The sequence below is a fragment of the Mauremys mutica genome, chromosome 4 (assembly GCF_020497125.1).
Source record: "Mauremys mutica isolate MM-2020 ecotype Southern chromosome 4, ASM2049712v1, whole genome shotgun sequence".
Taxonomy (NCBI): Eukaryota; Metazoa; Chordata; order Testudines; family Geoemydidae; genus Mauremys; species Mauremys mutica.
In genome coordinates, this window is record NC_059075.1 from 62,423,061 (window position 1) to 62,449,241 (window position 26,181).

The following is a 26,181-nucleotide window of genomic DNA, read 5'->3' on the forward strand; positions in this document are numbered from 1 at the left end:
AGTTGTATTTGCTGAGGCTATTAGCAAGCAACTATTAATATTTTCAATGAGTATTTGCTATCAAAAATATGTTAAATAGCACAATGACATCCCTCTTCACAATGTTAACAAAGGTAAATGAAATACTCAGAGGCGGCAATAAAAACAACATTTGAAAAAGTAAATAAGTGAAACCATAGTCTGCGGTGGATTACAAGGACAATGCTTGCCAACTACAGAACCAGTTTCTCCTCCCTTGGTTTTCACACCTCTACTGCTAGAACAGGGCCTCATCCTCCCTGATTGAACTAACCTCATTATCTCTAGCTTGCTTCTTGCTTGCATATATATACCTGCCCCTGGAAATTTCCACTACTTGCATCCGAAGAAGTGGGTATTCACCCACGAAAGCTCATGCTGCAAAACATCGGTTAGTCTATAAGGTGCCACAGGATTCTTTGCTGCTTTTATAAGGACGAGGCCGTTCGGTTCAGGCAAGCAGAACAGTAGCTCAGCTCTGTGAACCCCCCGGGGCTTTATGCGGATATATGAACTGCTAGGGGATTTCGTTTAAACACTAGTACAGCCATGTGTGACAATGATAATGTTTAGGGGTATGGCCGCTCTCCTTCAGTGGCTCAATCCGAGGCACGAGGCTGCACCGTGCCTTTAACAACACAGCCCTGGGAAATGGGTGCTGAGATGCGCCCTCCTTTTGCAACGAGGGCAGAGGGCTCAGCCCAGCTGGGGTAACTTTATCCCCTCTGCCCCCGCCTGGCAGCCCATCCCCAAACCCAGCACCTGCCCCTTGGCCGCGGGCCTTCACCTGCCTCCAGCTGTTTGACCCGCGCGTGCACTCTGTTGATCCTGCCCGCTTAAGCACGCGGAATCCCAAGTAAGGGCAGAGCGAGGGCAGCGGCTTCAGCAGATGTTATTGAGCACGCTCAGTAACCGACGAGTGGCGCGTTGCGTCGAGGTGCGTGACAGCTGACGTCAGTACGGCCGGCTGGGGGCCGTGGCCGCTCACGGATGGCCGGTGCGGGTGGGGAAGGGGAGGCGCCGGCGCTGCGGGCGGTGCGAAGGTGTCTGGCGGCGTTCCCGGCGGAGGCCCGCGGTGAGCGCGAGCGAGCCGGGCCCTGACCGGCTGCCACCGGCCTGAGGGGGCTGGGAGCTCCCTGTGGCTCGGCCCCGCCCCGCCATCCCGGGGCTCCTGCAAAGGGGGAGGGGCGTGGCCGTGCCGTGCTTCGCCTCGCGGGGGCGGGAAGGGACGGAGCGCAGCGCAGCGCAGCCCAGCCTAGCGCGGGGAGAAGGGGGTTGAGTCCCCGCGCTTGGCGGCTGTGGGGTTTGTCTGTCACCCGCCCTTCACCGCAGTGCCCAGTGAACGCTTTGGAGAAAGACAGTTAGTGAAAGACTCGGACTTGGTGACCGTTGCGGTCCCTTCTAACCCCCACGGCTCTGTGATTCTGTGACACCCCCCGACCCTGTTAGTGAAGGTGTCAGAGCCAATAATAAACCTCCCCGAGGCCCGTCTGACGTCTTGCAGCAAGATCAGGGAAGGCCGGACTTTACGTTCCTCATGCTACCAAAAGTACAAACTTAGCAGAAAAGGAAGGGGGAGGGGGAAACAACTTTGGGGCCTTTGTCGTACATCGTAGGGAAGCAACGCAGTGCACAAAATCCAACTGCTACAAAATCTGTTGCAGGACACTACTAAAGATCCAATGGCACCATGTGGGGAACTTTGAAAAACATTGTGTTTAGAGCTGGTTCTCCTATGTTCTGCTTTTGGTTTAGTGTAATCTCTAAATTAAAAAAACTAACGATTTGTTTGACAGTAGAGCATGTATTATATATTTATTTGTGAAGACAATAATGATATTTAGGCACCCGATTTGGAAAATAGCCTTAAAGGCAGGTCTCTACATTACATTTAGGCACCTAAATGAAAGTTGCCTGATTAGAGGTGCTGAGTGTTTCAGAAGGTGAGGCTATCTCTAGGCATCTTTGCTGTATGAGCCCCACTATTGGTGCTGTTTCCTTCTTTCAGCTTCACATGGTCTTTTGTCTATATGAAGTATTGTCACATGGGAGATGAATCACAGCAACTGATTGGCCACAACTTGTTTCAGCCTGTTGTGTGGCTTTGAGTATGCTGAGTCTGACAGTGAAGGCCACCTCATCAATATGTAGGGTTTTGACATCTGGAGACTACAGGTTCCAGCGTGACCAGTACTAAGCTGGAGCACTGCATGTAGGGATGTGTAGTCTCCATGGTCCTGTCTACACTGGGGAAACTTTCTAACTTGTTTTAAAACTGATTAGAACAGTGTAGAGATGGTTTAAAGTGGCCTGAACTGCTTTCAAGACTTCTGTAAGATTGATTTTTTTTCTTTGTCTGGGCAGAGTTGGGACTGACGGAATCTGTGCCATATCTAGATAGCCTTCTGTCTCCGCTGGAATTTTATCGGGAATGGGTGTGTCCAAACAAGCCATGTATAATTCGGAATGCCTTCGGTCACTGGCCAGCTCTGAAGAAGTGGACGTTAACTTATCTCAGGTAGGAATCCACTTTGAAGCTAGGCAGTAGCTCAGCTGAACATTACAAACCATCAGAAGAGAGCTTCTTGTTTGTTTTTTTAAATTATTGATAAGACTAGCTCAAATGAACCTGGGATCCTGTGTGAAGACTTCTATTGGGCATTCCAGCTGCAGCGCCCAAAATTCAGAAGTTACTTTCTTCCCCCAACTACTGACCTGTACTTAGTTCTATTAAAGGCTATGGGAGATTTGGTTTTGTGTGCCAGAACTTGTGTGAGAGGAGTGAGAGAGAGAGGGGAAAATAGTGTTTGGAGGCTTGTTAAACAAGAGAGACATGCGGAGTTCCCCAGTCAGGACTGCAATAGATAGTGATGTCTTGATTCCCTAGCAGACTCAGATTTTCACTACAGCAGTCATTCAGCACAAAGCAGTCCATGCTGCATACCTTGTGACTGTGGTGCATGAGCAGAAACATGCTGGCATTTCATTCTATTCTGAGTGGGGTGGTTTTTCTGTGGCTGTAGATTTGACAGCATTGCCTGAACCATCCTAGTGGCATTAGTTATGATTATTTAAAAAAAAACCCAAAGACCTAAGCACCTCTTCTTTAAAAAAAAAAAAAAAGACAACTGGGCGTGGACATGAAATAATTCAGTGATTGAAACTTTTATGTCAAAGACAGAGGATTTCTCGGTGCATCCACACAGCAAAATGTTATTTTAAAAAAAGCTATCTAAAGTATATGTTTGTAGATTCCTCGATTGGCTCTGAACCTCAGATATATTTTGCAGGAAGGTAGCAGGCTCCAAGATGGTGAGTGTGGCAGTGACGCCAAATGGTTATGCCGATGCTGTTTATCAGGACCGATTTGTCATGCCAGAGGAGCAGCACATGCTTTTCAGCAACTTCCTGGACATCGTGGAGAAGAAAGTGATCTCCCCAAGTGTGTTCTATGTGCAGAAACAGTGTTCAAACCTGACTGAGGAGTTCCCTGAACTTTTAGGTGATGTGGAGCCTGAAGTACCGTGGATGAGTGAGGCACTTGGTAAACACCCCCTGCAATCAGTGAATACTTGTATAGCACTTTAAACTTCTGTGATGCTTATATGCTAAATAGTTTTGTTATATTTCTAATTGGCACAAGTTAGTATGGCTTTGTCAACTCAGGAAGGAGGGGGCTAGTAAAATAGCTTAACCTTGCCCTTTGGATTGGAGGACTCCAAAACAGCTTGCTTGCTTACTGGGTTCATAGAGTGTGAAACTGTGCCATTGTATACATCATTTTCATCCACAAGTGGCAAAAATGTTGGTGGTTTCCTGGGGCCCTGTCTACACTACTACTCATGGTGTTGCTACCACCTGTAGAGCTAAACTGGTAGCAAAAGGGGAATTTTTTTAAAGCCTATTATAGACAGCACTCTAGAGTGCTGCTTTAATATTACACCTCTACCCTGATATATTGCTGTCCTTGGGAGCCAAAAAATCTTACCGCGTTATAGGTGAAACCGCATTATATCGAACTTGCTTTGATCCGCCGGAGCACGCAGCCCTCCCCCCCCACCACCCCCCGAGCGCTGCTTTACCGCATTATATCCAAATTCGTGTTATATCAGGTCGCATTATATCAGAGTAGAGGTGTACTTTTCTGCCCCGTGTGCAGTTGAAGGTGCTTTCTTATGGTAGTAAAGAATTATTCATTACAGTTTGACTTTCCTGCCAGAGCATAATTCATTCCTTTTAATGTGGTGTTCCTGATCCCTTTGGGGTTTTGGTACATGAAGTGCTAGTTTGTGATTTGAGCTATGTATTGGGGACCCAGGTCTCCAGAAATTGTGAACTGAAGGTCATAAGCACAGCCTTGGGGATGAATAATGCTCCATCAGTTAGTGTGATGGGTCACTGCGACAGCCTTCAGTCTAGAAGGAGCTCATAATTATTAGCTATTAGCAATCAAGGCTGACATACTTACTGAGGCGGGTGGAAAATATAAACAAACTGAGTTGGCAGAAAAATCTTCATCTACGGCTCTTTAAACATAACATTCAAATTTTCTGTTGAAAATTACTTCCTCTCCCTCCCCTTGCAGGAAAGAAGCCCGATGCTGTGAATTTCTGGCTTGGCGAGTCTGCTGCTGTGACATCCTGTGCGTAGCATATGATGCTGTCAGGTCTTGTATGTGCCCTCAGCTCAGATTTTGACATACTTGTTTTGAGGGGCAAAGGGGTGAGTCTCTTTGTGGACTCCCTAATGGATAGGTTCTACTTTAACTGACGTCTTCATATGTAATGATCTTTCTTCCTACCCACCTTGTCCCAGCACTTGGCTGCTGTATCTGTATGTGCATCTGGCTTATTGTTTCAGGTGGAATACTGAAGATTTCTGCCCCATAAATCTTGGACCTTGGTTTAAAGTAAAGCAATCAAATTTCAGTCTCGTGCTTCATAGCTCAAGCTAATTGCTATAAGGGTCAGGTAGGATTCTCCCTTCCCTAGTAAAACTTTCGCACAATTAATAACATTAGGGGTGTTTTCTTCTTCTTCTGAAGTTTATTAGCAACTTCCATACAGTACATTGAATATTGGACTTGGTAGATCACTGGTTTGAGGTGGTATGGCGTCTCCCGTTTTTCTCAGTTTTTGTCCTAGCCATCTTTTTTCTGTGAGATTTTGAGTTTAGAGCAGAGCAGAAATGAATGGTTTAGTGGTGTAGTCATCAAGTTTGAAATACATTTACTCTCTGGAATCAGTTTCAGTTCCTGGAATGGTTGACTCAACCCTTTATTCTTCTGAGGTAGATTGAGTACCTTGCAATTTGCTCTGTGTGGGGGTATTTTGGATGAGACTTTAAAAACTGAGGTAATGTCTGCTCTCCTGGGACATTGAAGATCTCAGGACATGTTCGTAAGAGGAGGCACTAGCCAAAATTCCTGCCTGCCCTCAAACTGTTGTTCAGTGTGTTTCTGTGCAGGTTGCTTGCCAGGTTCCACCCCAGAAGTGACTGTTTTTCTGTGGTGCTCTCTGCATGTTGCTGGTGAAGTGATTTGGAATCCGTTTGGATGAAAAGTGCTGCATACTTTTGAAATATTATTTCATTATTATTTCTTCCTCCTCTGGCCCAAGAGGAAGAAGCAGCTTACCACTGCCAATAGGAGCTGTCACTTTCATTTTGCTAGTTTGTGATGTGGTGCTTTTCTTCTTTCTCAATCTTAGTGCATAAAGATCACTACGAGAACTTGTACTGTGTGATTTCTGGCGAGAAACATTTTCTGCTGCATCCACCAAGTGACCGCCCCTTCATCCCCTACGGTACATGCTTGAGAGAGTTTGTGTGTGTGTGTCTAGATATATAATGTGTGTATAGAGAGAAGTGACTAAAATAATTAAAGGTAGAGACAGGAATAATGTTCTGATATTTTTTTCAGTGTTACATTTTGCAATGTGAATAGAAATATCTACTATTCCACATAGTAAGTATTTGGTAATAATTTTCTATTCCTGGGGCTGGATCCTCTGCTGGTATAAATTATTGACTTCAGTGTAGTTGCTCTGATTTATACCAGCTGAGAATCTGGCACCTGGCTCTATGCTCTTAAGTGTGGGACTGGGTGGAATTCCTCCAGCTTTAGACTTATTAAAATATCTCATCTGCAGTGAAGGTTGCAGGATCCTCATGCCCAGTAGTTCTTGATTCCTCCTGCTGATTCTTTCTTTCTGGAAAAAAGCAGGGAAATTAAATACAAATATGTACATTAATGAAATATTAAAGTTACAAATGTAAATGCTGAAATCTAACAAAGAACAAAATAAGGTTCTTATAGTAACATTAGCTTGACCACAATACCCATATCTTTTATTTCCTATTTCTATGTTACTTTTACAAGTGCACATTAATATTAATGTTTGTTAAATGCATACAAAAAATGCTATACAAGATGGGCTATGTGAACCTGTTCACAAGAACCTTATTTTTTTTAACTCCCTGACTTTTTGAGCTTTTAGATTTGTAACCCTAATGTAAGACTAAGATCAGTTTGTGTGTGTTGTTTTTATATATTATCATTTTTCTTGTATTGCTCCGGTATTGTTTGAAACTTGCACTTTTATAAAACCGGTGAGCTAAGACTTTGCTGAAGTTTCTTAATCTGTGTTGGAAGGCAGATCATGATATCTAAAGATCAGCAAAAGAACCATTTGAGTGCAGAGTTAGAAAACCACAGGTGCAGAAGCAATGAAAGAAGAGCAGCCCAGGTTTTCTAAAATGGCTGATAAGCCAAATAAGATAAAATTAGAAGTGAAAGGTTAGCCACCAGTCATTAAGAACTTAAATGAGAGCTCTCTTGGTAGAATGACCAAAGCAGAAAGGATAGAGAACAGAGTGCTGGGTAAGATAGGGGAGAAACTGTGACTTGGAAAAGGGAAATGGGATGGTAATTGGAACAAAGTAGGATCAAGAGTAGGTGGGCGTGTGTGTGTGTTGAGGAAAAGGAAAAAATAATTCATTTGAAGGAAGAGGACAGAGCCCAAGAAAAGGTAGGCATTGGTGAACGTTGTGATGGAGTGCAGAACTGGTATTAGGGAGGACAGAAATTGGAGGACTTATGGTCACGGAATGAACAAGGGGAAGAAGGAAGCAGAGGAAAGAAAACTAGAAATGGTGGGGATGTGATGGTGTCTTAATATTTGCGTCCATCTGTGAAAGTGTCATGTACTATGTCATTAAGACTCTGTATTTATTAAGATTAATGTCATTTAACCCTTTCTATGCTCTACACTTTCAGAGCTCTACCTACCTGCAACGTATTGCATATCAGAAGATGGTTCGTTTCAGGTTGTGGATGAGAAGGCTGCAGACAAGGTACTTGGATATCTTTGTATTAAAAGAACACCATCAACTTGACTGATTTTTTTTTTTTAATTGACAAAAGTAGTTTCAGGTATTACACCATACCCTGTGGACCCTTGCAAGTTTGTGGTTATTATTTATGAGTATGTCCTGTTTCTAAGATGACTCTTTGACTGCACTCTGGGAACCATTGAAAGGAATAGCCTTTCAAAATAATGTCTTCTGTGTGCTGAACACAAACAGAACCATTAAAAATCTTTTAAATAATACCAGATAAAGGAATTTAGCTCATCAAGGGTGAATTTCTCTGCTGTGCATACCTTGTGTTGGCCTTCTGCAGAGGGGTGAATTTCATCCTAGAAAAATATCTTCTGGTGCCATAAAACATAGTAGTTATCTTTATAAACAAAGAATGTTTTCTTCATAGTAGTAATTGTTATTTGGTCAGAATGATCGAAAGGAGGCACCATACAAATACTAGGAGAAGTATGGCCCAGTGCTTAGGGTGTTAGCCTGGGGTTGGGAGGCTTGGGTCAGTTTCCTGTTCTACCATAGACATTCTGTGTGACCTTGGACAAGTCCCTCAGCCTCTCTGCACCTCAGTTCTTCAGCTGTAAAATGAGGCTAGTAATAATACACAGACATGTTGAGGGAAAATATGTTAGATTGGGAGGGGTTTAGATATCATGGTAATGCAGGCTAATAAGTACATAAAGCTTACAGTTCAGTTTTAGACATGACGAAAAGGAAGATAAGAAAGAATAAAGATTGCAGTTATAAAATTATGCAGTTATTCTAAACGTACAGATTTTTAAGGCCAAAAGGCACTATTGTGATCATGTAGTCTGACCTCCTACACATCATAGGCCACAACTTCACCAACCCCATCCTGTAATAGAACCATAACCTCTGGCTGAGTTAGTAAAGTCCTCAAATCATGATTTAAAGACTTCAAATAACAGAATCCACTATTTACTCTAGTTTAAATCACGGGTCACTTGATGATGTCCCATGCTGCAGAGGAAGGTGAAAACTCCCCAAGGTCTTTGCCAATCTGAGCTGGGGGAAAATTCCTTCCCGACCCCAAATATAACAGTCATTTGAACTGAGTATGTCGGCAAGACCCACCAACCAGTCCCCTGGGAAGAATTCTCTGTAGTATCTCAGAGCTCTCCCCATCTAGTGCCCCGTTTCCAGCCATTGGGGATTTTTCCTACTAGTAGTTGCAGATTGCCTACAGTGGCATGTGGCCCATCTCATCATACCATCATCCCACCCATACATTTATTAAGCTCAGTCTTGAAGCCAGTTAAGTTTTTTTGTTTTTTTTTTTGGTCTCTTACTGTTCCCTTTGTAAGGCTGTTCCAGAACTTCACTCCTCTGATAGTTAGAAACCTTCATTTAATTTCAAGCCTAAACTTGTTGATGACCAGTTTATATAATTTGTTCTTGTGTCAACACTGGCACTTAAATACTGGGGAGGCAGAGGAGTTATCCTTGTGATGTAGAGAGCAATCAGTCTCGCCTCCGCCTTTATTTGGTTAGGCTAAACAAGCCAAGCTCCTTGAGTCTCCTCTCATAAGATAGGCTTTCCATGTCTCTGATCATCCTAGTAGCCCTTCTCTGCACCTGTTTCAGTTTGAAATCATCTTTCCTAAAACATGGGAGACCAAAATCACACACACAATTCTAGGTGATGTCTCACCAATGCCTTGTATAATAGCAGTAACGCTTCCTGTCTCTACTGGAAATACCTCACTTGATGCATCCTGGGATTGCATTAGTCTTTTTTCACAATTATATCACACTGGTGGTTCATAATCATCCTGTGATCCACCAATACACCAAGGTCTTCCTCCTCTGTCACTTCCAACTGATACATCCCAAGCTTATAGCAAAAATTTGTGGTGATAGGCTCTCAGCGCGTGATCTTTCATTTTGCTCTATTAAATTTCATCCCATTTCTATTATTTCCATTTTGAAGGTCCTCCAGATTTTCTCGTATTATATTCTGGTCCTCCTCCATATTGGCTATATCTCCCAACTTTGTGTCATCTGCAAATTTTATTCACGTACGCACACTTTTTGTGCCAATGTCATTAATAAAAATGTTAAATAAGATTGGTCTGAAAACTGATCCCTGGGGAACTCCACTAGTAATCTCCCTCCAGCTGGACCAGTTCACCTTTCAGTATGGCCCATTGTTGTCTCCTCTTTAACCAATTCGTTATCCACCTTTCAGTTCTCGTATTAATCCCCATCTTCTAATACTTTAACTAATAATTTCCCATGTAGAACTGTATCAAATGCCTTACTGAAATCCACAAAGATTAGATCTGTATTTCCTTTGGCTAGAAAATCAGTTATCTTATCAAAGAAAGATCAGGTTGGTCTGGCACGATCTACCTTTTGTAAAACCATGATGTATTTTATCCTAATTACTGTTTACCTCTGTGTCCTTAACTACTATCTTTCAAAATTTGTTCCAAGACCTTGCATTCAACTGAGGTCAAACTAAAAGGCCTGTAGGGGAAAAGACTGATTGGGGAAACTTTCTTAAAAATAAGTGATATATTACCAATTCTCCGGTCATAGGGTACTAGACCCGAGCTTACATATTCATTAAAAATACTTGTCATTGAGCCTGCAATTTCATATGTCAGTTCCTTTAATATTCTTGAATGGAGGTTATCTGAGCCCCCTGATTTAGTCCCATTAAGCTGATTGAGTTTAACTTCCACCACAGATGTGGTAATTTCTGCTTCCATATCCTTGTTTCCATTAGCCACCCTGGCACTGCCCCTAAGCTCCTCATTTCCCTTATACAATCTAAGGCACAGTATTCAATTAGGTGTTGGGCCATGCCTGGATTATCTTTAATTTCCACCCCATCCTCAGTGTTTTGTTGTCCCACTTCTTTCCTCGATTTTGACATATGTGTATCACTCAAGCAATTGTAGGTTACCCAAGCTCAACTTATCTTCTGCTTTTGTTGGCCTTCATACTTCCTACCAATAAGCTAACCATGTCTTACTTCATTCAGCAATCCTTCAAGTATGCTCTTTTCCCGCGTCCAATTTCTATCTCGGGTCCATTCCCTGCCGTGTAACCTCTGTCACAAACAATCAGATCCCTTTTCCTATGCCCAAAACAGTGTCCACAGAGTCTGCAGTTAGTACTTGGTAAATGTAAGGCTCCATCGCAATGTCTTATAGTATACCATTCTTGTAGTATGGTAAAGTGGATTTTACAGGATTTATAACTGTATATTTTCTGGCACACTGTATTTACAAGCTCAATAAGTGAATGTTTTTGTTTATTAACTCCATTTTCAGGGGGACCCTAAAACTTTATATATTGTTAAATGCCACATGTACAACATACTCTTCTCCTTGCAGGTGCCATGGATTCCGCTGGATCCTTTAAATCCAGATCTTGAACAATACCCAGAGTATGCCCAGGCAAGGCCTTTGCGGTGCACAGTGAAAGCTGGTGAGATGTTGTACCTCCCTTCCCTCTGGTTTCATCATGTTCAGCAGTCACATGGTTGTATAGCAGGTAAGAAGAGCTGTTAGGGACAAACATATTTTCAGTCCATGATAGAATAGTCCATTTTCTCCAGCAAAACATGGTTGGGTACAAGGGCACTTTCACATAGTCTTTTCTTCTTCACCCCTGGTAGAGTTAGCTATCTTGGCATGTGTTACCTCCTTGCAAAGACTGTTCTGACCATATCTTGTATAGAATTGCTAAAGGATGTAGTGAAATGGGTAAAGAAGGTAGGAAAAATCCACTAGTCTTTGAGCCTGCAGAGAGAGCCATAGTCACCCCTGTAGTACACAGTCACCCCTGTAGTAGTTTGTTTCGTTAGAGCTAAGCAGGTTATTTGATTGCTGGCTGCAAGTTGGCTGACTCCACACCACAGGCAAAGAAACTGCACAAGGAAGTTTGGTTTTTAAGTGTCTGTTATTATCAGACCAGTAAAAATGAGTAATGGATAAAAGAAAACCAAACAAATATACAAGTTACTTGTTTTCTCTGCCTTTTGTAACAAAAATCTCCTCCTCTGCTCATAAGATATCTTGTATCTCTCCCTCCCGCTCCCCCTTGGAGAGCTCCAGACTTTCAAACCTTTCTCCCCTTATACGCCTATACCATTATTGTCTATATTGCAGGATGCAAGGAAGGGCTTTACTGTATCTGTTCTCCCATAGTCACAGCAACTCCTTCCATGCAGAGAAAAAATAAGTAACAGATGAGTGTTGAATAACATCAACCTAGTTATGTAAGCAAAGACATAACACTGCTTGCAGATATTGGAGGCATTTATTTTAGTACTTGCCATAGCATGGTAAAAAGACCCGTTAATTTTCATTTTAATTAAGAGGCAAAATTAAAACACTTTCCATATGATGACCAAGGCAGAATGGCAGGTTAATGCACCATCCTTTAAACACTGGGGGAGAGAGAGAGGTTCAAATCTAGAGTAGATCATAAATTAAAATGAATTTGTATTCTTGGCCTAGATCACAGTGCACATTTTCTGTTTCTAAATGTTTTGCAAGTCTGCTCAGGAAAGTCCCAGGACTGGCATTTTGGGGGTTAACGTGAGTTAGCTCTGCCAGTGTACCTCAGTTCTATGTAACAAATGCTGACTCACTGCCTGCCTGCATTATGCTTGGCTCTAGTCAGAGCTGGGATTCTTTTAAAGTTCATCCAGTTTTGAGAAATGAGTGCCTGCATTACCTTCTAAAGCAGCATATGAATATGGCTATAAGGCATTTCTAACACCAGACTATAACAATTTTCCTATCTCTTGTCTCCTCAGTGAATTATTGGTATGACATGGAATATGACCTGAAGTACAGCTACTATCAACTTCTAGATTCTCTCACAAAAGCTGTGACACTGGTGTAGCTGAGTCTGGGGACTCAGTCATAAACCTTTCTGATGTGACTGAATTATATGCATCTGCCTGGAGTACAAATATGCTTGAGTCAGAAGAACTAAATATTAAATTATCCTCAACAAATGTCTGTCAGAGGATATTTGTCTTGCTTGCCTTTGGAGATGGTATCATGCAGATGTTCAGTGAAATTCCAGGCCAAATGGCTATCTTTTTTTGGCTTGACAGGAGAGGACAACATTTTGAAGCCTTCATGCTTAGCCTCAGATGCCTCAAGGAAGGCAGAATTTTAGTGGAGCCACTGCAGGTTTTGGAAACCTCAAATATTTAAACCATCTGTGTTCCTTTCCCTTTGCTAGACTCTTTAGAGCAGTGGTTTTCAAACCATGGGTCTCAACCCAGTACTGGGTCACGGATGTAAGGCAGTGGGTCGTGGCGGCTCTGATCAGAACCACTGACCAGGCTGTTAAGTCCCATTGGAGGTGCTGCCCGGCTAAGGCAGGCTAGTCCCTACCTGTTCCGACACCGCGCTGTGCCCCGGAAGCAGCCAGCAGCGGGTCCGGCTCCTAGGCGGGGGAATGGGACATGGGACTCCATGTGCTGCCCGAGCACCAGCTCTGCACTCCCATTGGCTGGTAACTGGCCAATGGGAGCTTGGTGGGGGGTGGGGCGGTGCCTACAGGCAGGAGCCGCGCAGAGTCGATTGTGCGTCTCTGCCTAGGAGCCGGACCTGCTGGCCGCTTCCAGGGCACAGCGCAGTCTGCAGTGCCAGGACAGATGGGAAGCCTGTCTCTGCTTCCCAGCTGCACCACTCACTGGGAGTCGCTGAAGGTAAGCCCGTGCCCGAATCCCCAGCCCTGAGCCCCCTCCTGCAGCCCATACCCCTCATGCCTGGCTCCACCCCAGAGCCTTCACCCTCAGCCCAGAGCTCCCTCCCACACCCTGAACCCCTCATCCCCGGCCCCACCCCTCATCCCCCAGCTCCATTGCATTGCGGGCATCAACAATTTTCTTCAACTGGGTCGCCACAAAAAAGTTTTGAAAACCACTGCTTTAGAGAACATGCAAAGCTGTAGCCCACAGATCTGTTTGATAACTGGCAAAATAATGAGGCAAAGTCAGCTCTGCGGTAACAATCTAATCATCAACCCATGACTCCCATTCCTTATGAGACAACAATACTTTCTGAGTTTTAATTCACTGTGTTCAGTGGCTGAGTGTAATGCTTTGAGAATTCAGAATACAAATTGTGCAATAAAATATCTGTGTTTGTAAGCTTATTTAGGGTACGTCCAGACTACCCGCCGGATCGGTGGGTAGCGATCGATCTATTGGGGATCGATATATATCTGGACACAAATCAGATATTAGGAATGGCAATATACAAAAACTTGTAGGAGAACACTTCAACCTCCCTAGCCACACAATAGCAGATCTTAAGGTGTCCATCCTACAGCAAAAAAACTTCAGAACCAGACTTCAAAGAGAAACTGCTGAGCTTCAGTTCATCTGCAAATTTGACACCATCAGCTCAGGATTAAACAAAGACTGTGAATGGCTAGCCAACTACAGAACCAGTTTCTCCTCCCTTGGTTTTCACACCTCTACTGCTAGAACAGGGCCTCATCCTCCCTGATTGAACTAACCTCGTTATCTCTAGCTTGCTTCTTGCTTGCATATATATACCTGCCCCTGGAAATTTCCACTACTTGCATCCAAAGAAGTGGGTATTCACCCACGAAAGCTCATGCTGCAAAATGTCTGTTAGCCTATAAGGTGCCACAGGATTCTTTGCTGCTGTTATATACATAGATATCACAATAGATATGTTCAACAGCACTGTTAATATACAAAATGCCAAATTTTATTTACTATAAATCTTCAAAGGTACATACAAGCATTACTCTATCAGGGCTTAGTGGGAGAAACTTGTATTTGTATATTAGTCAGGAAAATGCATAGAAACTTTAGACAGTACTGGCTATTGCAAAAAAAATCCTTTCCAAAGAAACACATGAATTTTGAGTCTAAACCTATTTTTCAAATCTAGCTCCTGTTCAACAGTTACTGAAAACTAGAGATGGACTCGAGACAGAATTCAGATTCATAATTGGATTAGAATCTGTTTGTCAGGGGTATTCAGGCTTATTTGGATTCAGTGTGCCTTAATAGAGCCCAAGCCATGAATTTCCGAATTAATTCTATGTTCAGATCTAAATTTCCCCAGAGTCTGGAGAGAAGACAGGGTTTGGAACGGTTTTTATTGTTTGACCTCATATATATGAAACACTGTCAGGTCCCAAGGACTTTTTATTCATTCCAGGACTATTGCAGTTTTATTTTGTGTGTGTAATATCTATCTATATAGCTATAAAATATTAAATCACTAGTCCTGGAATGAATGAATTGGTAGTGTTTCAGTACAGCATCTTCAAACAAAAACTTCCCTGTTTGCAGTTGTGCTGTCCTTTCCTGATATTTTGAACTACATCTTCCAGAAACCTTTGCAACAGGGCTTCCGAGACTGTAGTTCCTTTTGGACTCTGGCATTGGCAGGGATTGCAAGTCTCAAGAAGAGCCAAAGCTTCTGACAATTCCTGTGTCTCACAGCTGGTATTTTGCATTAAGCTGAATTCCTGCTCCAACACTCATGGTAGTGAGTGTAAAGGTCTTGCCTTCTCCCAAGTGTGTGTGTGTGTTGATCCCATTCAGATTACAGTGGAGGGTCTCTCACCGCTGCAGAGGGTCACTCTGAGGGCATCCCTGATTGGTGAGAATGGGGAACTTTTCCAATCCTTTGCCTACTACAGGGCTGAGAGCAATGGAGAACTGGACCTGACGTGCTCCTCAGCCCTGGCTGGCAGCTACTCTGGGGTAGAACCCATGGGACTGCTGTGGTCACTGGAATCTGAGACACCCTTCAAATGGCTGACAAAGAAGAATGTCCTCCCCCATTCTATGTACACGTGGAAGTGTTTGAGGGCCACGATATCACCAACCAGCTCCTGGGCAAATGCATTAATGAGCAGAAATTTTTGGGAGAGGGGGTGAAAAGGGTTCCGGTCAGAGAAGGTCGGCTCAAGGCAACTCTCTTCCTGCCTCCTGGTGAGTTTTAATTTCCTATTAGTTTTTCAACTGTTTATTAGATAATGTAATGTGCACTATAGTCCTTGGATAGACTTATGGGACCCAGAGCAAGGTTTCAGTTAGCTGGTCACCGGGGCTGCATGTTTCTCCTCTGCCCCCCAAAAAGAAGTGGATCCGGTTTTTGCATGAGGAGCATAAGTGTTTATTGCAGAGGCAGTGCTGGCTGATGCTCGCTGAGGGGAGTGAGAGTAACATGACATGCCAGTTATTTTCTTCTGGGTGCTGCTCTGTTCAGAGCAGAGAGAGCAGATGGAGGCAGGGTTGGGGGTGGAGTGAGGGCTCTGGGGCAGGGACAGTTGTTTTTTAAAGTCCTCCGTGCAGTCCTAGCACAATGGGTTCCTGAGTTTTGACAGGGACTTAAGTGCTATTGTAATACAAATAATAGTATAAGAAAAGATTGTCCTGTGGTGAAGGCATTGGACTGGGACTCAGGTGATGTGCATTCAATTCCAGGCTCTGCCACAGTCTATCCTAGTGACTGTAGGCAAGTCACCTAATCTTCTGTGAATAAATTCTTCCTCTGTAAAATGGGGAATAAAAAGGATAAATTCATCAATGCATGAGACACACATGTATACTGTGGTGATAGGGTGGGCTGACAGAAACAGGTGGGAGAGCCTAACTGACTATGGCTTACCTTCCCTACGGGAATCCTACCTGCCATAAGTGGAAAACCTTTTAACTCATTTGAAATACCTGACTAGGAAAGCTTTTTGAAGGGACAGTCGAAATGTCGAGAGGGAAGTGCAAAGAGAAAGGGGTGGGATAGGGAAGGCAGGAAAAAGAAAGCAAAGTTGTGGTTCCCAAGAAGAGAAGAATTTAGAATCCTGGGAGAACTGGGACTTGAGGGAATGGCTGGAGTCTAGATTTGGCAGAAGTCGGGAGAGGCGTAAGGGAGGTGAAATAGACTTGAAGGAGGCTTGGGGGTGTTTAAGGGCTGCCAACTGGTTGAAGTTTGAGAGATCAGAATGAGGATCTGGAATCAATACGAGGAGAACCAGAAATGTAAGGTGCTAGGTGTTTGGGGGACTGGAGTTGGAAATAGGAGGTCAGTAGTTGTGGGATTAAGGAAGACTGAAATGGGAATTGGCAGACTGGGGTGAGATGTGCTAGAAGAGGGAATAAGGAGGATAAACCTCTCTGCTGTGTGAGGGTCTTGGAATACAGATGGAAATGGGGAGGAATAGTTAAGAACACAGGAGGTCCCAGTCCTGCAGACCAATAAGGCAGCCTAGGAGCATGGGAGTACTGATGGAGAGGTGGAATCATGGGGACTAATCCTCAAATCTTGCCATTTTTGTTTAAGACCTTGTTTCAAGGCTGTGTATAGAGATACTGATGAGACTAAGCCCTGGTCTACACTACAGGGTTAGCTCGAATGTAGCCACGTTAGGTCAATTTTATAAGGAATGCATCTACACAAGCAACCCCATTCTGTCAACCTAAAGGGCTCTTAAAATCAACTTCTGTACTCCTCCTTGGCAAAGGGAGTAGTGCTAAAATCGACCTTGCTGGGTCGAATTTGGGGTAGTGCAGATGCAAATGGAAGTTATTGGCCTCTAGGAGCTATCCCAGAGTGCTCCAATGTGACCGCTCTGGACAGCACTTTCAACTCCGATGCACTTGCCAGGTACACAGGAAAAGCCCTGGGAACTTTTGTATTTCATTTCCTGTTTGGTCAGCGTGGCAAACTCAGCAGCACAGGTAACCATGCAGTCCACCCAGAATCGCAAACGAGCTCTAGCATGGAGCGAACGGGAGACACTGGATCTGATTGCTGTATGGGGAGAAGAATCTGTGCAGGCAGAACTCCGATCAAAAAGAAGAAATGCTAATATATATATATTATATACCAAAATTGCACAGGGTATGATGGACAGAGGCTACACCAGGGACGCACAGCAGTGCCGTGTGAAAAGGAGCTCAGGCAAGCCTACCAAAAGACAAAGGAGGCAAACAGTCACTCTGGGTCAGAGCCCCATACATGCTGCTTCTATGATCAGCTTCATGGCATTCTCGGGGGGGACCCTACCACTACCCCACCACTGTCCGTGGACACCCGCAATGGGGGAGTCTCACGAAACACGGAGGAGGATTTTGTGGATAAGGAAGAGGAGGAGGAGAATGCGCAGCAGGCAAGCAGTGAATCTGTTCTCCCCGGCAGCCAGGACCTTTCATCACCCTGGAGCCAATACCCTCCCAAGGTGGGATCCCCGACCCTGAAGGCAGAGAAGGCCCCTCTGGTGAGTGCACATTTGTAACTACAGTACAGGTTTTAAAAGCAATAGTGTTTAATGTGTGATTTGCCCCGGAGAATTGGGATGCATTTGCGGCCAGTACAGCTACTGGAAAAGTCTGTTAACGTGTCTGGGGATGGAGCGGGAATCCTCCAGGCACGTCTCCATGAAGCTCTCTTGGAGGTACTCTGAAAGCCTTTGCAGGTTTCTGGGGAGGGCTGCCTTATTTCATCCTCCACGGTAGGACACTTTACCACGCCAAGCCAGTAGCAAGTAGTCTGGAATCATTGCAGCACAAAGCGTAGCAGCGAATGGTCCTAGGTTTTGGTTGCATTCAAGCAACATTCGATCTATATCTTTCTGCGTTAGCCTCAGGAGAGTGATATCATTCATGGTCACCTAGTTGAAATAGGGGAATTTTTGTAAGGGAGCAGTAAAAGGACCCCGTTCATGCTGGGCTGTTTGCGCTTGGCTAAAAGGGATCATCTCTGAGAATAGCCACGTAGCGCGGGGAGGGGTGAAGGGATCATCCCTAAAAGCCACGTGAAGGGGTGTGCTGCACATCCACCCGAAAACCGCAGCCCTTCTTTTTAAATAGCAAACCCAACCAGCATTGCTTGCTATGGGAAGGGAGGGCGCTGCAGTTTGAAAACATTCCCACATGTTATGAAGGCATTAGAAGCCAAACCCGCATACCCTTTGGCTTACCATGGCTGCCTGGAAACCGAATTCTGTTGCCCAGCCGTGTGTGATAATATATTATATGGAGATATACCTCTCTCATAGAACTGGAAGGGACCCTGAAAGGTCATCGAGTCCAGCCCCCTGCCTTCTCTAGCAGGACTAAGTACTGATTTTGCCCCAGATCCCTAAGTGGCCCTCTCAAGGATTGAGCTCACAACCCTGGGTTTAGCAGGCCAATGCTCAAACCACTGAGCTATCCCTCCTGTAAAAGACAAGCTGGCAGAGGATGGTTGTGTCACCATACTGGCAGGCACTCAATATAAAAGGCAAAATGTGACCTTGTAACTAAAGCACATGTGCTATCTGCTGTGAATTGCTTGATTCACTGTGAAAAAGTCTCACATTTCTGAGAACAAAAGGATCATCTTAAATTTTACTTTTTATCCTCCCGCAGGTGCAAATGTTTCTATACACCCCCTATCATATCCGTCCCTGTGATTATCGCAGATCAGAAGGCAAAAAAAAAAACGCACTCGCGATGACATGTTTTCTGAGCTCATGCAGCCTATAGTTGGAGCAAGGGGTAGGCTGGGTCTCCAAGGATAACTATTGGCATTTCAACCTCCCCAACAGTAATTTTCTGGTCTGGGAAGTAAGTCCCTTCTTGTAGCTGCTCTGACAGCCCAGAGTTCCTAAAGATGTGAGCGTCATGCACCTTTCCCGGCCATCCCACGTTGATGTCGGTGAAACGTTCCTTGTGATTCACCAGTGCTTGCAGCACCATTGAGAAGTACCCCTTGCGGTTTACGTACTGATTGCCAAGGTGGTCCGGTGCCAAGATAGGGATATGGGTTCCGTCTATCGCCCCACCACTGTTAGGGAACCCCATTGCAGCAAAGCCATCCAGTATGACCTGCACATTTCCCAGAGTCACTACCCTTGATAGCAGAATGTTAGTGATTGCATTGGCTACTTGAATCATGGCAGTCCCCGTAGTAGATTTGCTCACTCCAAATTGATTCCCGACTGACCAGTAGCAGTCAGGTGTGGCAAGCTTCCACAGGGCTATCGCCACTTGCTTCTCAACTGTGAGGGCAGCTCTCATCTTGGTATTCCTACGCTTCAGGGCGGGGGAAAGCAACTCACAGAGTTCCAGGAAAGTGGCCTTATGCATGTGAAAGTTTCACAGCCACTGTGAATCATGCCATACCCGCAACTCTATGCAGTCCCACCAGTCTGTGCTTTTTTGCCAGGCCCAGAATTGGCGTTCCACTGTATCAACCAGCCCCACTGCTGCCATGATGTCCCAATTGCCACATCCCATGCTTTCAGGAGTGTCTGTGTCCATGTCCTCCTCACAATTGTCCTCGTGCTGCCATCTCTTAGCCAGATTCTGCACATATTGCAGTATAATGTGTGAGATGTTTACAGTGCTTGCAAAAGCAGTGGTGAGCTGAGAGGGCTCCATGCTTTCCGTGCTATGGCGTCTGCCCGGGTAACCCAGGCAATAAGGTGCAAAATGATTGTCTGCAGTTGCTTTCACAGAGGGAAGGAGGGGAGGCTGACGACATGTAACCAAAACCACCCATGGCATGTTTTTGCCCCATCAGTCATTGGGAGCTTTACCTAGAATTCCAATGGGCAGCAGAAACTACAGGAACTGTGGGATAACTTCCCACAGTGCACCGCTTCGCGAGTCAATGCTAACCACGGTAGTGAAGATGCACTCCTCCGACTTAATGCGCTTAGTGTGGACATACACAATCGACTGTATAAAATCAATTTCTAAAAACTTCTATAAAATTGACCTAATTTCCTAGTGTCGACATACCCTGGGATGCTGAAGAAAGCTGTTGCTAATTTTTAGTGGTTATTTGCCTGGAGCTGTGCTTAAAGAGAGCTCAAAGTTGACCACAATTTTTAATTTTGTAGAAACAAGTTTTTATAATATCAAAGCCCATTAGAAATGTTTCCACTGTGTGGTTTGGGTTTTTTTGTTCATTTTTTTTTTTTAAGTTTCCTAGTGAAAGCAGTTGGGCATGACAGTGATTGAACAGACCATAGAACGGTAGGAAAGGATCCCAGAAACTGTGGGATAGCCACCCAGAAGAGAGTAGAATTGGTTTAGGTCAGTGATAATGTCTGTCCAGGGCCAAACGTGCCCAATTCTGCCTGGCTAATGTGAATGCATTGAATAGTTTGTGCTTCAGTTGGTTCAGTACAACCAACTGAAGTACAAACAATGTAAGTCTTTAATATGGACAAGGCTTTAGGCTAGGCATCCTAACCAAGGTGCTGATGCATGTTAGACAAGCATGTTACAAATGCCTAGATCAAATTCTAAACTAAGGGGGTTCTCATCAGTGACACACAAGGAATATGGAATCCAGGAAGGAGAATCTGTTAATTATTACATAAACGTATTTTCTGAGAACAACAATCACAGGTAAGTCATTTTTATCCTTCTTCTTACTGAAGGACATATAGTACATATTGTAGGGGAACCAGACAAAAGAGGAGGTGTGGGCTTTTTATTTCTTATCATTCACTCCAGAAGTCCTTGGTATCTTGCTGCAGAATATTAATATCTCTCACTGACTTCGCCGCTAGAAGTCACTTGTATCTTGTGGTGGGAGCATAGGGCCCCAGGATTGTTTTAGGTCTCGTCTACATGGTAAAATTGATCGGCATAACTCCAACAGTATATAACCAATAACTTCCAAAGTGGAGTAAATTAGTCTGCAACAAAGTAATTTTTATTGCAAAATAGTGTCCACACTGGGGAGTTATGCTGTCACTAGTTATTCCACTGTGGCTATGCCAGTCTATTTCCCCATGTTGACAAGCCCTGAGAGAGAGAGAGAGAGAGTGTGTGAATATAGTTTAAAAAAAACTGAGTGATTTTCTGTCAAGACCTAGTGTATGACTTTGTGGTGTGGAAATATTACTAGACAGCTGTAAGACTCCTCCACAATGAATGAGCTCTCCTTCCTTTCAGGATCTGGTCCATTCCCAGGACTTATCGACTTGTATGGAACTGGAGGAGGTCTTCCTGAGTATAGAGCAAGTCTTTTGGCTAGCAGGGGCTTTGTTACACTAGCTCTCGCTTATTTAGCCTTTGAAGATATCCGAGCTTTCACAGACATCCTCGAACTGGACTATTTTGGGGAGGCTGTGGAGTTTTTGCGGAAGCAACAGCAGGTATGAGACAAATTACAGTGCCTTTCCAACTGGAGGCTGTCACACTTTCCTAAATTGAGATGTATGTGTCAATAAATACACTTAAGTTCCTGAGAGAGGTGGAAGGAGACCGTGCAGTCCGAAAGACTGAGCACAGTATGGAGAGCCAGGAATGCATGAGTTCTAATCCCAGATTTGATACTGATTTGGTGTGTATGTCACATCTCTGGCTCTCATTTCCCCCAGCTGGAACAAGAATGACTATTTCACAGGGAGCTAGGAAGCGTAATGAATGATTTGCACAGCACTTTTTGATCTGTGGCAGAAAGTCGCTATCATGGTGCTATGCAAAGCAACAATTGTTATATAAAGTTACACATTAGAAAACACAGCTGGGAGTTACAGGAATGCTAAATTGCTTAAGATAGGACATGTTCTAATTCTTTGTCTATTATTAAAGCTTAAAAGATACTGGAATGGAGAAAAAAATCCGTTCACTTGCTGTGCTAAAATACCCTTCAGGTTGGAATCTTACACAATTTCGGCCCCAAATAAAGTTTTAGAAGCCAATAATAGAGCACTCGAATAGAGATTTATAAGATTGGTTCTTAAAGCTTTAGTGTCAGAGAGTGCCAAGCTACAAAACACACAGAGGCCAAATTTAAACAGCGATGATTGATGGGGCTGGCATAAACAGCAATGTATCATCATGCTATAAACAGAAAAATGCAAAGAGAAATAAAATACCAGTTAAGCTTTAAAATAAATGTTACCATGTTTTCAGCTTTGGTCATTTCCTAGCAGTCAGATACAGTGAAATGACCAAAGGATTCATCTGTACCATCCCATTTGGTTGGTAGTAAATATTATACAGCTTTGTAAGCGTTCGGGGCACTTCAGAAGACACAGCATGAGAGGAGTCCTATGCAGAAGAATTTGTACTTTAGAGGTATTGACTTCAATGGGAGTTCAGGATGCTCAGCACCTTGCATAATCTAGCCCTTACACAGCAAAGCAAAACACAAGACAGCAGTGGTTATAAGAGATGGTGTTACAATGTGGGCTGCCTGTTGAAAGGCCGGGTGTCTGGAGCCAGCCAGTCCTGTTCTGAGGCAGAACTCCTTTAAGAAGAGGTGTATGAGACTCTTTAAGAAGAGTCTTCAGACTCGGTTGGGAAGGGGTCACGGGAGGCCCTGATGAGAACCTGATTCCTTTAAAGGCTTGAAGAGTTCAGTTGAGGGGAGCTATGTGAAGCAGGTTGGCTCCTGGGGCAGGGGGATTCCCAGGCAGAGGGTCTGTAGGAGGACTGAAGAGGGGCTGCCAGGAGTAGGGAGACTCTGGCAAGGAAGGCCCTGGGATGGGGAAAGGTAGTTGTTGGGTTTACGTTGAACTGTTTTATTTTGGGATTTACTAAATATAGTTGGTGCAACCAACAAATGTTGCCCTAAGAAAAGGGTCTGAATAGACTCCGGGCATGGTGTTAGTCCTTCCTAGGCTGGGGGACAGGCCAGCAACCTCCGGGGGGTCTGAGAAATCAATGGAAAGATCAGCCCAGGAAGGATTCCTGGAAGAAGTGGGTTTTCAGAGGGGTTTTTAAGAGGGAGATGAGGGTTCTTGGAGACCATGCATAATGAAGCAGCAGCAAGAGAGCAAGCTTGAAGCCAACGGTGTGGGGGAGGAGAAGGGCTTAGTCCAGAGAGAGGATGGGGAGGGGTGTACAGTGTTAGGGATGGAATAAGAAGACGTGGGAGCAGAAACAGAGGGACTGAGGAGTTTGATGTCGGGATAGTGGAAGCCAGTGAAAAGATTGAGGGAGTGATGTGAGAGCAGAGGGAAAGGAAGGGGTGGTAAACTTTGGTGGATTGGTTGGTCTGGCACAGGGAAAGATTAGAAGGCTGGACAGAGATTGTTACAGTCGTCTAGGGGAAAGATGGCATATGATGATGCTTGTTCTATAATTGTGTTGCAGGTGAAAGGTACCGGGATCGGAGTTTTGGCCTTATCTAAAGGGGCAGATCTAGCCCTTTCTCTAGCCACATTTCTGCCAGGCATCCAAGCAGCTGTCAGCATTTCTGGATGTGGTGTTAATTCCTTAATCCCCCTTCGTGTTAGTGGTTTCACTATTCCTCCCCATCCGTGTGACTTTGGGAGGATCAAGACTGTTGGTGAATCTGAAGTGGATAGATTATTCAGAAGTCCCAGCCGATCCTACGAACCCAGCCACTTGGGCCTGCCACATCCCAGTAGAGCAATCCCCCGCCAAGCTCCTCTTTTTGTCGGCGCAGGATGACAGAAACTGGAAAAGTGAGCTCTACTGCCGAGAAGTTGTTCACCACCTTTGACAGTGTGGGCGAGATGTGGAGTTTTACTGCTATCCTGGGGCAGGGCACCTCCTGGAGCCACCGTATTTGCCTTTGTGTCAGGCCTCAATTCATAAGCTGTTTGGGGCATGCGTGCTGTGGGGAGGGCAGTGGAGAGAGCACGTCCGGGCACAGGAGGACGCATGGCACAGGATACAGGTCTTCCTTCGGCAACACTTGCTGGACTCTGATGCCATCAAGAGTAATCTATAGGGGTGAGATTGCCATGGTGCCTGAGGGAGTTAGGTAGCCAACTCCTGCTGAGAGTCAATAGGAATTGGTCCTGGCACTGGTAGGTATTTTGAAAATAGCACCCTGAGGAACTTAATCTTTACCCTATTACTCTTTAGACTTCATCTTTTATTCTCTTCTCAAACTGCGCAACTGCTTTCCTCTTTAGCTTTCCTACTGGTCTGCTGATTTTATACTAATCTGGAGTTGAATTTTAGGGTCCTCTAGACTCGGGTATATTGTTGATAGGCACAGTGTGATTTGTCCTTATACTGCTGCAGTACCAGAGGCCAGTCCTTATATTGAACAGAAGTGGTCTATCATGCCAAATTGGTTTTGTGGTGTGGTATGTTGGCCACTTATCTCCTAGCTCAGTTCTTTTGTGACATAGGCTCTGGATTCCTAGGGGTGCTTAGCACCCATAACTCATGTCCCAGGATGAGACCCTTAATGGAGTCTAGACATAAATACAGGATTGAGGTGAAACACTAGTGCCTTCGCCCACCTCTCCTCAGCACTGGGACAATTTACTGACTCTTGGTGTATCGCTTTCTCCCGTTCCATGATAATAAAAATCCCACTGTTCTGGTGTCAGGCAGCACCCCATCATCTATGAGTAGGCAACCACCTTTGCAATGGAGTCTTGGGGGGCAGTTATACTTTTTTCTCTGCCCCAGAGATAATCAGACCACGAGAAATGAAGTTTGCAGAGGTTACACTGTTTATCAACGTCTGCTTTAGGTATGATTCATTTGAGGTGGAAGTGTCTAATGTATTAATCAGTAAATGCATGGCAAATGTATGTAAAACTGAGTATAGAATGACTTTAATGTATAGAAGCAAACATTTCAATGTCATTATTAATGTTCAGACAACACGTTACCCAAAAGTTCGGTTTAAATACAGTACTGGATTGGTTTAGGCTAAAGGTAAAACAAGTTTAACAACAAAAGAAGATAGGATTTTAAGTGAATTCAAGTATGAGATGAAAATTAGAAATGGTTACAAGCAAATGAAAGTGAAAACATGCATCTACAAGTGGCCTTTCTCACCCACAGTCTTCCAGCAAGATGGTGACTTATCCTTTCCTTGATCAGGATCTCTCCCAGAGGTCCAAAGGTGCTGGTCCCTTTGTCGTCTTAGGTGAGAGAACTTGGGGTTCTCTGCCCCCTTTCTTTTATAGTCCAGTGAGCCTCTGAAGTGGATTCTTCTGAGGGTTACCCTTCAAAGTAGTTTATTCAAGGCTCAAGCAGTAAAGAAGGTGACATAGAGTCTGCTGGTGAAGGAGGCTCCACGCTCTTTCTCCTCACCTGTGTTTGCTGAAATGGAAATTTGTTTTATCTCCTGCTATATTCTCCTCTTGCTGTCTTGTGGACCCTGTTTACTACTTTCAGGTAAATTGAGGTAAACGCACATTCCTTTGTTTAGGATAGACATGTTTAACAACTTTTGCCTAGGTAGGGCTGTGTGGTTTTGAACATGTGCTAACATCATCACACGGGGATTTCATACCTTTACATATAATGTTGCTACATACATTTCACCATGAAGTTATTGGCCATCGAGTTGTTAGTTTTCAAATGATAATTCACAAGGCAATTTTGTACAAAGATCATTACAATAGTATATTGGGTGATTAGTATCACGGGGGATACCCCTCCTTTCCAAGTAGGTGGAGAGTTTTGTGTTCCTAGCTCACCTACACTTTCTTGCTTCTTCAGTATAGGGCCACTGTTGAGCTCTATGCTACTGTCTGCCCAACCCAGTTTTTCCTCATGTCAGTCTTTCCCCATGCAGGTATGTGTGTCCAGCATCTGTTGGTTCTGAGCATTTAGTGAGATGGTGGGTGCTAGCAGCTCACTGTAGAGGGCCAATTGGAGGAGAAGGTGTAGTTCCCATCATGGGAAGGCAGGCTCCATTGTTCCTTAACCTCTCAGGTCCTCAGAAGAGTAAGGGCCACAGTTTAAAAGGGGTGTCAGGTTGTTTTAGTTTTTTGGCTTCCCAAATTTAAACAGGTAGAACTTGATTTTCAGAGATGCTAAGAACCTGTATTTCCTGCTCACTTCAGCTGGAGTCA

At 44.3% G+C, this 26,181-nt stretch overlaps 1 protein-coding gene and 1 pseudogene across 2 annotated transcripts; both read left to right on the forward strand.

Moving 5' to 3' along the window:
- Nucleotides 1-977: 977 nt before the first annotated feature.
- JMJD7 (jumonji domain containing 7) lies at nt 978-12,391 on the forward strand. Of its 2 annotated transcripts, none has more exons than XM_045015415.1 (8): nt 978-1,093; nt 2,383-2,536; nt 3,309-3,562; nt 4,604-4,660; nt 5,727-5,822; nt 7,295-7,371; nt 10,758-10,917; nt 12,188-12,391. In XM_045015415.1, the coding sequence occupies exons 1-8, from the start codon at nt 1,009-1,011 to the stop codon at nt 12,274-12,276; spliced, it is 972 nt and encodes a 323-aa protein (XP_044871350.1). In that variant the 5' UTR covers nt 978-1,008; the 3' UTR covers nt 12,277-12,391. The 2 variants fall into 2 exon arrangements, with proteins under 2 accessions (XP_044871350.1, XP_044871351.1); XM_045015416.1 differs by having other exon boundaries at nt 3,309-3,520.
- A 2,524-nt stretch (nt 12,392-14,915) lies between these two features.
- LOC123369623 lies at nt 14,916-24,939 on the forward strand (annotated as a pseudogene).
- Nucleotides 24,940-26,181: the final 1,242 nt, after the last annotated feature.